We start from the raw sequence: 15,839 nt of genomic DNA, 5'->3' as shown, positions 1-15,839 counted from the left end.
CTTTTTACAGTTTACCTATATCTATAATAATATTCAATATAATTACCAAAAACAGCAAAATTTCCTTAAAATTACCAATTCAGGGGCCGCAACCCCAAAACAGGTTGTCCAATTCATCTGAAAATTTCAGGGCAGATAGATCTTGACCTGATTAACAATTTTACTTCATGTCAGATTTTCTCTAAATTATTTGGTTTTTGAGTTATAAGCCAAAAACTGCATTTTACCCCTATGTTCTATTTTTAGCCGTGGCGGCCATCTTGGTTTGATGGCCAGGTCACTGGACACAATTTTTAAACTAGATACCCCAATGATGATTGTGGCCAAGTTTCAAATAATTTGGCCCAGCAGTTTCAGGGGAGAAGATTTTTCTAAAAGATTACTAAGATTTACGAAAAATGGTTAAAAATTGACTATAAAGGGCAATAACTCCTAAAGTGGTCAACTGATCATTTTGGTCATGTTGACTTTTTTGTAGATCTTACTTTGCTGAACATTATTGCTTTTTACAGTTTATCTCTATCTAAAATAATATTCAAGATAATAACCAAAAACAACAAAATTTCCTTAAAATTACCAATTCAGGGGCAGCAACCTAACAACGGAATGTCAGATTCATCTGAAAATTTCAGGGCAGATAGATCTTAACCTGATTAACAATATTACCCCATGTCAGATTTGCCCTAAATGCTTTGGTTTTTGAGTTATAAGCCAAAAACTGCATTTTACCCCTATGTTCTATTTATAGCCATGGCGGCCATCTTGGTTAGTTGGCGGGGTCACCGGACACAATTTTTAAACTAGATACCCCAATGATGATTGTGGCCAAGTTTGGTTAAATTTGGCCAAGTAGTTTCAGAGGAGAAGATTTTTGTAAAAGTTAACGCCGGACGCAGGACGACGACGGACGACGACGACGACGACGGACGACGCCGGACGCCGGACGCCAAGTGATGAGAAAAGCTCACTTGGCCCTTCGGGCCAGGTGAGCTAAAAACAAATTGGTGTACCTATACATTAAAGAAGGATAGGGCTACACAATAAACACAGTATGGAAATTTTTTTCTTGATCATAAAAAAACGTAGGTGAAAAAACTGTCAAAAAAGGTGCAATTTGGGTACCGTCACGTTATGCATATAATGTAGTACAAGTCTGACATTGTTACATGAAGCTATTTATTAAATAAAAAAAAGAAAAAAACTTTAACTTTATAAATACTGAAAGACTTAACGTCAATATACATTACACAAATCTTAAAGAAAAGGATGACATTTGTTAAATTTACAGTAATGAATAAATTACTAAACAATGTATCATGGTATCATCTATATCCATAATTATGTAGTTTCAATAGATTCATAAATGGCTGATATAACTGTAATGAGTTGGTTATTACATATAACTATCACAGGCCAAGATACATATATACATGTTATTTTGTTCATAGATACTTTCATTATGTTATAATTGATACACATTTTCCTTCTGTCTGCATGAAATGGGTGAAGCAAAAAATATTGAGAATAATACTGATATAACCATATTAACTGTTCAACAAGATCTCATTCAACAGTGTAACTGTTTAAACTTTCTGATCTTGTAAACAAGCTTATTTCAATGTTAAGTTCTATAATCCTTGATTTTTTTTTACTCTGCAACAATAACAATAATTTTTCTAGAAAAGCTGTAATATCATACATCTATTCCAAAAACAATGCAGAAAATGTTTTTTCACTTTTGAAACATAACCTCCTTGTTGAACTTTATCAAAAGTAACAATGAATGAACCTGCGATTTATCATGAATTTATCCAATCATCTATCTTAACTCTGTGTAGTAATGAGTTAAAATTACTTTGGGTGCAAAAAAGACACCTGAATGCTTATAATACAAAGAAAAGTGAATTCACAGAATACCAAGATTTGTTTTTACTCCTTTAAAAGTAAGGTATTTTTAAGAAACAACATCCCTAATATGGACAAAAAACAACAAGATATGAAGTTATCTCATTACAGAATTCATAAATAATGTTTCTAAACTGTGTGCTGTCAATCAACTCAATTCAAAACCAGCACCTGATTCAATGGCATATAACAGTTTATTTTTTAGTGTTTCTTCATTGCCAAATTCTGGAAGTTTTAGGAGATTCATGCAGGTACTTGCTGTAGGAAGACGTTCTTCACTTCCACCATGATGAACACAGAATGCTGGGTACAGATCCTAAAAAATATATAATATATTTTTTTTAAATATACTGTGGACAATTTTACAATGAAAGCTTAATGAACTTAAAGTCATAAGAAACCTCAAATTAAAAAAAAACATGAATATGTTTTTTATAACTAAATGGATAGTTTTCATTATACAACTTATGTACATATACTTTTTTCTGAGGAAAATTCTTTAATTTGTCCACATTTAGAAGAAGTTTATTTATTTTTAATTGCTTACTTCCAGGAAGCAATTCGTGGACATATTTTCCGTATGCATATTGACCTGAACATAACCCTCCTTGTAAAAATCCGGCGATCGCAATACGCAAGGATCTTTCATTAAAATAAACAATCATCTGATTGTACATGTTAAACACGTACTCAATACCCATGCTTTTTGTTATTTATTTACCTTAAGGTGACCATTGGTAAACTTCGGCTTTAAAACAACACAGCATTTAATGAGCAGCCATATTTGTTAAATCATAACAGAGAGAGAGAAAAAAATTTGACGATTATACGATATATTTGCGTAAAAAAATGACATAATCGTGCACAGAGTTCCAAGTTTATGATATATACATGCATTGGGTCAAGAATTGGATAAACATTATTTTTCACCACTCACTGGTTTCATATGACTTTAAGCCTATCTCTTTAAGAATTGAATGCTTCTTTTTGTGAATTCATCGGGGTGTAAAAGCGTTGACCGAAGTACATTTTGTATGAAAAATGTGCGCACGGTCAAAGCTTTGACAACCCTATAAAGTTACAAAAAGAAGATTTCAATACTTATAATTACATTTTTCAGCTATGATCATGAAAACATTAATTTTATGATTTCTTTGTTTAAGTCACCTGTGCACTTTATTGTGGGACCATGTGTTATCATGAATGAAAAGTTTTATTGAGTAGTGCAATTGCTTAAGGAATAACATGTGATGTGCAGTTAGCCAATCAGAATAAAGAAGTATAATGAAACATACATGTAATGTAATTATTAGCTATTGCAAGCTTTTAAATATTTTTTTTATCTATATAATTTCATTTACAACAAACAATAAAAACATTAAAAAATTTGTAACAAAGTTCTGCAAGACACCTCTTGAATTCTATCTTGGTTTCCCTTCTTTGTGTGGTTGGTTGCTGTCTCATTGGCATATATTCAACTTACATGTCTGTTTCAGCACACTATCAAATCAAAACTATGATGATTTTCTACTATCATTCCTATTGTATAAAGGCCGTAATTGTCTTAACTGATAAATATAAGCAGTAACTGTACTTTACCTGAACTATTTCACACTTACTTTAAATCCTAACAGTGGTGGTCTTGAACAACTAGTCACAAACTTTAATAGTTGTCTCTTTTGATGGTCTGTAAAACTTTCTACTGCTTCCCAAAACCACTTTATAATTCTGTGATCTGATGTGTAGCCTCCTGAAATTAAACATTCATAACTTAATGATTGATTATTACTTGCTTAATATATTTGAAATTCAAGTCAAATTCGTTGATCATTTATAGGACTCAATTTGGGTTAATATTGTACAACATTTGATGCAGTCACTCTTATATCAATTGATCATTCAGGGTTTCCGCTGGCGCCATTTTCGCAATTTGCGAAAAAATAATAATTGTGGCGATTAAAATTCGTCATTGGGAAAAGAATTTGGAGAAAGAATTATATGTTAACGATTTATTTTCAGCCATCTTGTTTACTTACTTTTTTCGGGTTTCTCTGACTTTACCGATCAGACAATACTCGGATTTCACCTTAAACTCGTTAAGATTTTGACAGAAAATCAATAATCTGCTGATTGCATTCATAGCTATCGACATCAAAGGACTAATTAATAAAGGTGTTGATTGTATGATATAACAAAATGATATGGTTAAATGGCTTCTGTCTCATGTCACAAAAGGGATTTATTAACCACTTTGTGACGCACGTGTTTACAGCAGAATTTTTACGCTTCTTCTCCTTCTTTAAATGATAGTCTAGAAAAGAAAATTGTTGTTATGACGAAAAATGTTCAAAAGCAAGAAAGGTCTCTGATTTAAAACTTTATCATTTAACTTTCATATAGATCATTGATTTGAGTGGGTACTTCAAATTCATTTCACTTATACACGTGTTTCAAGCATATAGTTTAACTTATTTACGATGGTCTAGAAAAGAAAACTGTCGTAATGAAGAAATATATTCAAAAGGTTGGCATGAGAGTAAACTTTCAATGTAATGACTACACCTTACACGAGGGATCAATTCCAAGTGATTAGATGCTTCGTTTTGTTGTAAAAACTACTTCTTATTTAGGGGGGGAGGGGGCTGGAAAAAAGGTCAATTTTAAAAGAAAAATATATCTGTGTTACTTGGCGAAAAAAATAATAAAGTGGCGAAAAATATATTGTTTTGGCTAAAGAGGTGGCGAAAATAATAATTGACCCAGGGGAAACCCTGATCATTCATACAAACAAAACAAAAACAAAACAAAATCTACTAAATACAATAATAACTGTTTTAAAATGATTATACTTATTAGTTTTCATTTATTATTGCTTGACTAAGTCAATTCCATTCAATTTATACAGAAAACCTGATAGAGCAGCATATTTTAAATTAACTTTACATATAGTATCATAATTTTAAGCATGTGTCTAAAAATGTTGTGTTTTAAATACAAGCTGTCTCCCCTTATTGAATATTTCCCTGAATAGTTTGTGTGGTGTTTGAGATCTGCCATTAGTGAATATTTACCTGAATAGTTTGTGTGGTGTTTGAGATCTGTCATTAGTAAATATTTACCTGAATAGTTTGTGTGGTGTTTGAGATCTGCCATTAGTGAATATTTACCTGTATAGTTTGTGTGGTGTTTGAGATCTGCTATTAGTGAATATTTCCCTGAATAGTTTGTGTGGTGTTTGAGATCTGCCATTAGTGAATATTTACCTGAATAGTTTGTGTGGTGTTTGAGATCTGCCATTAGTGAATATTTACCTGTATAGTTTGTGTGGTGTTTAAGATCTGCTATATCAACAGGAACCAGGGCACCAGATATAAGATATGAGTTGTCTCCCATTAGTGAATATTTACCTGAATAGTTTGTGTGCTGTTTAAGATCTGCTATATCAACAGGAACCAGGGCACCATATATAAGATATGAGTTGTCTTCCATTAGTGAATATTTACCTGAATAGTTTGTGTGGTGTTTAAGATCTGCTATATCAACGGGAACAAGGGGTCCAGATATAAGATATGAGTTGTCTCCCATTAGTGAATATTTACCTGAATAGTTTGTGTGGTGTTTAAGATCTGCTATATCAACAGGAACCAGGGCACCAGATATAAGATATGAGTTGTCTCCCATTAGTGAATATTTACCTGTATAGTTTGTGTGGTGTTTAAGATCTGCTATATCAACAGGAACCAGGGCACCAGATATAAGTTGTCTCCCATTAGTGAATATTTACCTGAATAGTTTGTGTGGTGTTTAAGATCTGCTATATCAACAGGAACCAGGGCACCAGATATAAGATATGAGTTGTCTCCCATTAGTGAATATTTACCTGAATAGTTTGTGTGGTGTTTAAGATCTGCTATATCAACAGGAACAAGGGGTCCAGATATAAGATATGAGTTGTCTCCCATTAGTGAATATTTACCTGAATAGTTTGTGTGGTGTTTAAGATCTGCTATATCAACAGGAACCAGGGCACCAGATATAAGATATGAGTTGTCTCCCATTAGTGAATATTTACCTCTATAGTTTGTGTGGTGTTTAAGATCTGCTATATCAACAGGAACCAGGGCACCAGATATAAGATATGAGTTGTCTCCCATTAGTGAATATTTACCTGAATAGTTTGTGTGCTGTTTAAGATCTGCTATATCAACAGGAACCAGGGCACCAGATATAAGATATGAGTTGTCTCCCATTAGTGAATATTTACCTGAATAGTTTGTGTGGTGTTTAAGATCTGCTATATCAACAGGAACAAGGGGTTCAGATATAAGATATGAGTTGTCTCCCATTAGTGAATATTTACCTGAATAGTTTGTGTGGTGTTTAAGATCTGCTATATCAACAGGAACCAGGGCACCAGATATAAGATATGAGTTGTCTCCCATTAGTGAATATTTACCTGTATAGTTTGTGTGGTGTTTAAGATCTGCTATATCAACAGGAACAGGGCACCAGATATAATATATGAGTTGTCTCCCATTAGTGAAAATTTACCTGAATAGTTTGTGTGGTGTTTAAGATCTGCTATATCAACAGGAACCAGGGCACCAGATATAAGATATGAGTTGTCTCCCATTAGTGAATATTTACCTGAATAGTTTGTGTGGTGTTTAAGATCTGCTATATCAACAGGAACAAGGGGTCCAGATATAAGATATGAGTTGTCTCCCATTAGTGAATATTTACCTGAATAGTTTGTTTGCTGTTTAAGATCTGCTATATCAACAGGAACCAGGGCACCAGATATAAGATATGAGTTGTCTCCCATTAGTGAATATTTACCTGAATAGTTTGTGTGGTGTTTAAGATCTGCTATATCAACAGGAACCAGGGCACCAGATATAAGATATGAGTTGTCTCCCATTAGTGAATATTTACCTGAATAGTTTGTGTGGTGTTTAAGATCTGCTATATCAACAGGAACAAGGGGTCCAGATATAAGATATGAGTTGTCTCCCATTAGTGAATATTTACCTGAATAGTTTGCTTGCTATTTAAGATCTGCTATATCAACAGGAACCAGGGCACCAGATATAAGATATGAGTTGTCTCCCATTAGTGAATATTTACCTGAATAGTTTGTGTGGTGTTTAAGATCTGCTATATCAACAGGAACCAGGGCACCAGATATAAGATATGAGTTGTCTCCCATTAGTGAATATTTACCTGAATAGTTTGTGTGGTGTTTAAGATCTGCTATATCAACAGGAACCAGGGCACCAGATATAAGATATGAGTTGTCTCCCATTAGTGAATATTTACCTGCATAGTTTGCGTGCTGTTTAAGATCTGCTATATCAACAGGAACCAGGGCACCAGATATAAGATATGAGTTGTCTCCCATTAGTGAATATTTACCTGAATAGTTTGTGTGGTGTTTAAGATCTGCTATATCAACAGGAACCAGGGCACCAGATATAAGATATGAGTTGTCTCCCATTAGTGAATATTTACCTGAATAGTTTGTGTGGTGTTTAAGATCTGCTATATCAACAGGAACCAGGGCACCAGATATAAGATATGAGTTGTCTCCCATTAGTGAATATTTACCTGAATAGTTTGTGTGGTGTTTAAGATCTGCTATATCAACAGGAACAAGGGGTCCAGATATAAGATATGAGTTGTCTCCCATTAGTGAATATTTACCTGAATAGTTTGCGTGCTGTTTAAGATCTGCTATATCAACAGGAACCAGGGCACCAGATATAAGATATGAGTTGTCTCCCATTAGTGAATACTTACCTGAATAGTTTGTGTGGTGTTTAAGATCTGCTATATCAACAGGAACAAGGGGTCCAGATATAAGATATGAGTTGTATCCCATTAGTGAATATTTACCTGAATAGTTTGTGTGGTGTTTGAGATCTGCTATATCAACAGGAACCAGGGCACCAGATATAAGAACTTGTAGTTCTTGATGGTCAAACATTCTCAACCATTCCAAGTTAATGAGATCAGCCATTCCCTGTCTGAATGCTGTACAGTGCTGTCTTATCTAAATATAAACAAAGTTATGCTGTTTAAATTTTGTTTGCAGATGTGTTTTCAATCCTTATGAAAAATTTAAAGACACCTGGTTTGAATTATGCATTTAATAGGTAAGGACTTGCATTTTGTTAGGTATTTAATATAAAAAAAAAATTAAGATGTGATGTGGGTTGCAATGGGACAACTATCCACCAGAGACAAAATGGCACAGAAGTTAACATTTATAGATCACTGTAAGTCCTTTAAATATAAGCAGAACCCACACAGTATTACATCTTTTTTTAATTATTATCAATAAAATTAAGAAAATTGATACCTCACAAATAATTAGTATACTTTGAAAATTCATTGAAACTTACGTATTTTTAAGGTCTGCATCAACATTTTTGTCACTTTTTATAATGCACATTACAATAAAATCCAGATATAAACTCAATATAATCTTCGTCATCAATTGATGTCAAGTTTTATTTGATAGATTTTCACTGAATGAAAAAGAAAACCTGAAGACTAAAGTAATTTGCCTTAATATTTTGAATTAAGAATCATGTAAAATAGTTAACATAAGCTACATTGTAAATGTACATTACCTGTTTGTTAATTTTATAATCTGCCATTAAATGAATGTATTCAATTTTGTTGCTGTTGTTTACAGCAATATCACGTCCACCCGGTTTTAATTCTTCTATCTGTAATTCACAAATACATGATTCATTAAATCAAAATCATACATTTTTTTACATATATCAGGACATTTTTAGTGTGTTTTTCAAATAACTTTTCAAACCTTCCTCATAGGGAGGTCTCCTACTTTTTGTTTTCTATCAAATCTACCAGCGAGTATCAAAGATATTGATAGCAATACCAGTTTTACACTTTAAAAATATAGTTATTTTCTAGATCATCACATTTTTTTTCACTTCTTTCCCCTCTTTCTACAAGCAAATTTTTTCATTACCTTTCCTTACTTATATTCCTATGTATTACATGTATATGTTATAGAAATTTATTGATTGAATTATTTTCAAGAAAAAGATCTTTTAAGTTTCACTGATCATGAAAGCTAAGTTCAGGCTGTCAAGTTTGTTATACTACATGTATCTAAATCAAGTATGAACTCTATGATTTCTAGACTTAAAATTCATGAAACAGAACATAATCAATGGAAGAAACACTCACTTTAGTTTGGCCAAAGTCATTGTTGACCACTGAAAAATCCAAGCCCAAGTCTGATACATCACCATCATAAGTCTTCAGCGATAACAAATTTCTGTAAAATATATGAATACATTGTTAGAAAAGAAATGATATAAAAAAAAAGATATTAGATCAAATTTTGGACTACCTGCATCTTAAAACAATGTTGTATGTTATTTAACCACAAGACTGATCAAGTAAGAAATTACCAATATACAAATAATAATTGTTTTTCTGTTAAGACTTGATAAACAAATGTTTAAGGCATGGAAGACAAAGTTCTCAAGATATAAGATATATATTGAGTACTGAAGAATCAATACTCAAGGATGCACTTAGATGAGGTTTTGGAATTTGAGTACGATTTGTGGAGTCCTTGGTTCTTTTTCTACCATACAGGGTAAAATATTTTGCCCCATAAAACCCATTTTTCTTTTAATAAGAGTTTTCAATAGCTCAATGCTAATAATACACTACATACTTGTACATTTCTGGATCTAATGACGCTAGATGATGTATGTCAAGGTCACCACCATGTCGGCTTAAAATCTTGGACAGAAAGAAACTGGCAAATGGAATCTCTACTAACATGTTTTCATAAATAGCCTGGAACAAAAATTAAGAGAGCTTTAGAAAAAACACAATCTTAGAAATACAAAAATATTTTTACCTTGGTTTTCAGTAAACAAATATCTTAAATCAAACTTTTTTTTAAAGTCTTTTCTTATAATGTTAACAATAGATTTTGATAAAACTAATTAGCTATCTGAGTTTATAATGGTCTTAAAGATGCTCTAAACTCATATGATTTTATTCAAAGTCATTGTTAAGTTGGTGACAAAAAAATAGTACAATGGCAAATATCTCGTTAAAAATACCTTTCCTAACATCCTTCCTAGGAAAAAATAATGCTGTGTGAAGTTATCCATCAACAGAGCAGCTTGTGGATTAGGGTATAACAATCTGTCTGTCGTACTCAGGAATAGTCCTCTGTTAGGATCAAACCCTGTCTTTAACAACTCTGATAAAAACTCCCTAAATATACCTCCACCATCAATACCAGCCTCATCTAGTCCAGCAGCATTTACTAACTGTACTCTCATCTTCAACTTTAGATTTGGTTCTGCAATATAATATTATACTTCAGCGTTCAGAATTTAATGAATTCTTTGTAATTGTTTCAAAAGTATATACATAACATAGTGATTGCTTAACATTGTCCTATACAATTGATATTCAACCAGTGGCAATATGAAATACCCACAATCTTTGAGATTTTGAAATGATGAAAACTTTACTGTAAGTATGGACAGAGACTGTATAGTAAGTAAATTATTTATTATAGTGGCATGTGCACAGATTATAAACATATAATATATGATAAATAGTAATACACCCAGCCCAATGGACCTATAAGTCACCTCAAATAAAGTAAAACAATTATGTAACAATTATATCACGTTCTAATCTTTCGTTGACGTAAAAGTTTCAAAAATATATAGACATAAAAATATTTGTAAACAAAAATTTAAGCTTTAAATATGTAAAAAAAAATAATTAAGTGTTATATAACAACTGACGTCTGATATGAAATGCACGAACTATATATTTTGCTTATTTTCTTATGTGGAAAGACATTAAAATGTTCAATTTGTCAGCATGATTCAAATCTGTGAAATTTTCCTCAATTAAAAGTTTACCAAAAAAGTTAACTCGACATTCAATATACAATGGACAATCAAACATGAAATGGAACTCAGTTTCAGTTTCTAGTTTTTTTACAAAATATACATAGTCTTTCTTCCACACTTTCGTTTGAGTATCTACTAGTTTCCACTCTTAATGGTAAAATTCCACTTCTAAATTGCGCTAAGTGTGACCGCTCAATTTTATTCAAGTTCAAATTCACGTAATTTTCAGTTTCAAAGACTGTATATATACTGTGTAAAGGTTGACTGTATTATACCTTAACCATGGAGGGAAGGATTAGGCAAATGCTGAATATAAATTGTGTTACAGGATCAATGATAAATTGATAGATAAGGCTTTATTTTTTAATGTTCAGTTGAACCACAACTTTTAAACTAAAGAGAACCAACCATTTTCAGGTGAGAGTTTATCAAATGCATCTTCATAGATATAGTTTCTCCTGATCATAACACTGATTGCAGGACCAGACAAGAAGTGGTGTGTATCTCCTTGGTTTTCTTCTCTGTCATTCTGAATCAACTTCTGTAATATCTGTGATAGGAAATATCAGTTATGACACTACATGTTACTTTGAAAATGCATTTGAATAATGATTAAATATTTTCACATTTTCTACAAGAATTTTTTTACTTCCTAAACATGAATCAACCAAATGAAACAAATAGTCTCAAGAAAAGTAAAAGTAATAGGCTTTTAAAACATTTGTTTCATCTTTTTTTCATATAAATAATAAACTGTTATCACAGAGATATGTCTCGCCTTTTTGTAATTTTGGCAATGAATTGTGCCAATTAATGCTAATACAATTGCAAACCAAATATCAATGACCTACCACAAGTGGATCCCCATAAATTGACCTAATCACAAACTAATACATGTAATGTAAGCAAACCAATCAAAGTCAATAGACCATGACTGAGGGGGCGGAGCCAAATAATCTCCATGGCAATGAGATGTGACAATGCTAATACATCTGCATACCAATTATCATTGATGTACCACAAGTGGATCCCCATAAACTGACCTAATCACAAACTAATACATGTAAAGTAAGCAAACCATTCAAAGTCAATAGATCATGACTGAGGGGGCGAAGCCAAAAAATCTCCATGGCAATGAGATGTGGCTATGGTAATACATCTGCATACCAATTATCATTGACATACCACTAGTGGTTCCCCATAAAACTGAGCTAATCACAAACTAATACATTGTTGACGCCGTCGCCGACGCCGGAAACAGCATACCTATGTCTCACTTTTTGACTCCGTCAAGGCGAGACAAAAAAGCAGCAATGACACAATGCTCTTCAAGTTTGTACTTTATTTGGCCTTTTTAACCTTTTTGGATTCGAGCGTCACTGATGATTCTTTTGTAGACGAAACACGCGTCTGGCGTATATACTAAATTTAGTCCTGGTATCTATGATGAGTTTATTATACCTTGACACGTTCTGCAAAGGAGACAACAAATGGTAATTCTGTAAGTATGACAAGGTTCTTAACATCAGTATTAGATAGTGGGGGTCCATCATCATCTAAAAACAAGGTTAAAAATATGTAAAAAAATAATAGCAAAAGTAAGCAATGATAAATCAGAATCTTGAATAACACATATATGATGGGTATTTCTTTTGAAAGTATGTATTTGAAAAGGACATTTCATATAATAAGCTTTTTTATTTTGGTCAATCCCCTTTACAGAGAATTGAAATGAATAGTGTTGTAAATACTAAGTTAATCACATTCATTTTATTTTAAATTCAAACTAGCATCTAGGAAAACTATATAAATAAATAATTTAACTTTGTATGTAACAGATCTTCTGATTGACAGACAGTGTTTTGTCTATCAGCTGATAGAAATAATTTTGTCATGTGACCGTGATGTCATCATTTTTTTTTTATGATTTACTACTGTTTTAAATGGAATTTACAATTTAATTATAAGGAATAACTGTAATTAGATATAGGAAGATGTGGTGTGAGTGCCAATGAGACAACTCTCCATCCAAACAACAATTCAAAAATTAAACCATTATAGGTTAAAGTACGGCCTTCAACACGGAGCCTTGGCTCACACCGAACAACAAGCTATAAAGGGCCCCAAAATAACTAGTGTAAAACCATTCAAACTGGAAAACCAACGGTCTAATCTATATAAACAAAACGAGAAACGAGAAACACGTATATATTACATAAACAAACGATAACTACTGTACATCAGATTCCTGACTTAGGACAGGTGCAAACATTTGCAGCGGGATTAAACGTTTTAATGGGCCCAAACCTTCTCCCTTTTTCTGAAACAATAGCATAACATCACAACATATAAAAACATACGATAAAATATCAATTGGCAGACTTAACTCAATCAAAAAAAGTATGATTACACAATGAACGAATAAATTTGATCTGCGATATCTGAATACAAATGCACAGTTAATTAAATATTAGAGACAAACATTCATGACCAAAAGGCTAACAAACAAATTCAAACACACTGAGAAATATTTGACCAATCAATGTTCACTTTAGAAAAAAAACGTTTTTTTTTATAACCTTGAAGTTTATACAAATGTTGTAAGAATAAGTGAAAAATTGAAGATATTACAAATAATCAAAGCTGGTATACAGCAAAGATCCATATAAATAAAAAATGACAAAAAAGCATTATAAACAGTATCAACAGGTCGAATTAACAAGAAAATACGATTTGAGAGTACTCGCAGTTACTGACAGCTAGTTAAAAGCCAAAACCAATTAATAGTAAAAAATCATGCATCAGAGACTAAAATCGACTAAAACACATCACAGGGATTTAGTATTTTAACGTCATTAATAGTCAAAGAAGACATGACTTGTGCAATGCCAAAAATAAATGTATCGACAGGTAGTAGTATAGTGAAGAGCGACTTCTATAGAAATAAAAGTAAACGTGGCTGTGTCCCCTATACATATCGCCTCAAAAGATAATGAAATTTTTTTTTTCTGCCTATTGGAAATACTATAAAACATGTAGTGCACACTTTAAAATAATCAGCTTCTCAGGATATTCACTGTGCACAACATCTTTTATGGTATTTTGTGTTATTCCTACATAGGCAAAAATAATATTAAGTCATTTCTTAATTAATAACAGTTGCAGTCTTTGAATTGACACAACTATAAAATGAAAAAAATTGCATTCATAATCTTTTGATATAACTAAAGAGAAAGTGGGGCAAACTTTAAAAGAGACAGCACCAATCTTTCATGACTTACCAATTTTAACTTTTGTCAATGATCTCATTGTACCAAAAGGTCTTCTTGTGAAGACTGAACCTTGTGCTCTGTAAATTTGAGATGGCTGAAAAGATAAACAACTCTAACATTAAATGTTACATGCAAAAAAATAATACTATACAAGATGTTCATTGAAAAATAATACTAGAACCAATTTGTATTCCTTCTTTGGTGATATTTAGCCTTGAAATCCAATAAACTAGAGGCTCTAAAGAGCCTGTGTCGCTCACCTTGGTCTATGTGCATATTTTATAACAAAGGACACAAATGGATTCATGACAAAATTGTATTTTGGTGATGGTGATGTGTTTGAAGTTCTTACTTTACAGACAATTTTGCTTTTTACAATTATATCTATAATGAACTTTGCCCATTAGAAACAGAGAACTATATTTGGTAAAAAATTTACAAAAATTTACCAAATTAATGAAAATTGTTAAAAATTGACTATAAAGGGCAATAACTCCTTAAGGGGTCAATTGACCATTTAGGTCATGTTGACTTATTTGTAGATCGCTATCTATAATAGTATTCAAGATAACCAAAAACGTCAAAATTTCTTTAAAAATTACCAATTGGAGGGCAGCAACCCAACAACCAGTTGTCCAATTCATCTGAAAATTTCAGGGCATATAGACCTTGACCTGATAAACATTTTTATCCCATGTCAGATTTCCTCAAAATGCTTTGGTTTTTGAGTTATAAGCCAAAAACTGCATTTTACCCCTATGTTCTATTTTTAGCCGTGGCCCCATCTTGGTTGAATGGCCAGGTCATTGGACACATTTTTCAAACTATATACCCCAAAGATGATTGTGGCCAAGTTTGAATTAATTTGGATCAGTAGTTTCAGAGGAGAAGATTTTTGCAAAAGATAACATTAATTTACGAAAAATGGTTCAAAATTGACTATAAAGGGCAATAACTCCTAAACGGGTCAACTGACCATTTTGGTCATGTTGACTTATTTGTAGATCTTACTTTGCTGAACATTATTGCTGTTTACAGTTTATCTTTATCTATAATAATATTCAAGATAATAACCAAAAACAGCAAAATTTCCTCAAAATTACCAATTCAGGGACAGCAACCCAACAACCAATTGACCGATTCATCTGAAAATTTCAGGGCAGATAGATCTTGACCTGATAAACATTTTTATCCCTGTCAGATTTCCTCAAAATGCTTTGGTTTTTGAGTTATAAGCTAAAAACTGCATTTTACCCCTATGTTCTATTTTTAGCCGTGGCGGCCATCTTGGTTGGTTGACCAGGTCACGCCACACATTTTTTAAACTAGATACCCAAAAGATGATTGTGGCCAAGTTTGGATTAATTTGGATCAGTAGTTTCAGAGGAGAAGATTTTTGTAAAAGATAACTTTAATTTATGAAAAATGGTTAAAAATTGACTATAAAGGGCAATAACTCCTAAACGGGTCAACTGACCATTTTGGTCATGTTGACTTATTTGAAGATCTAACTTTGCTGAACATTATTGCTGTTTACAGTTTATCTCTATCTATAATAATATTCAAGATAATAACCAAAAAAAGCAAAATTTCCTCAAAATTACCAATTCAGGGGCAGCAACCCAACAACCGATTGACCGATTCATCTGAAAATTACAGGGCAGATAGATCTTGACCTGATAAACATTTTTACTCCATGTCAGATTTGCTCTAAATGCTTTGGTTTTTG

The 15,839-nt window shown here is 32.3% G+C and overlaps 1 protein-coding gene across 1 annotated transcript in view; it reads right to left on the bottom strand.

The window, feature by feature from the left end:
• Positions 1-997: 997 nt before the first annotated feature.
• The window catches only part of LOC134685323 (ubiquitin-protein ligase E3C-like), a 28,458-nt gene continuing 13,616 nt past the window's right edge, over positions 998-15,839 (bottom strand). Inside the window, exons 15-24 of the mRNA XM_063544995.1 lie at positions 14,120-14,204; positions 12,300-12,394; positions 11,247-11,388; positions 10,026-10,270; positions 9,629-9,753; positions 9,130-9,220; positions 8,541-8,639; positions 7,801-7,957; positions 3,525-3,655; positions 998-2,221 (exon numbers count right to left, since the gene is read on the bottom strand). Coding sequence (XP_063401065.1) covers positions 2,054-2,221; positions 3,525-3,655; positions 7,801-7,957; positions 8,541-8,639; positions 9,130-9,220; positions 9,629-9,753; positions 10,026-10,270; positions 11,247-11,388; positions 12,300-12,394; positions 14,120-14,204 — 1,338 coding nt within the window. The 3' untranslated portion in view covers positions 998-2,053. The remainder of the gene's footprint in view (positions 2,222-3,524; positions 3,656-7,800; positions 7,958-8,540; positions 8,640-9,129; positions 9,221-9,628; positions 9,754-10,025; positions 10,271-11,246; positions 11,389-12,299; positions 12,395-14,119; positions 14,205-15,839) is intronic.

Source organism: Mytilus trossulus, chromosome 1 (assembly GCF_036588685.1).
Source record: "Mytilus trossulus isolate FHL-02 chromosome 1, PNRI_Mtr1.1.1.hap1, whole genome shotgun sequence".
NCBI lineage: Eukaryota > Metazoa > Mollusca > Bivalvia > Mytilida > Mytilidae > Mytilus > Mytilus trossulus.
Note: the sequence above shows the minus strand (reverse complement) of the source record. Positions and strands in the feature narration are given on the sequence as shown.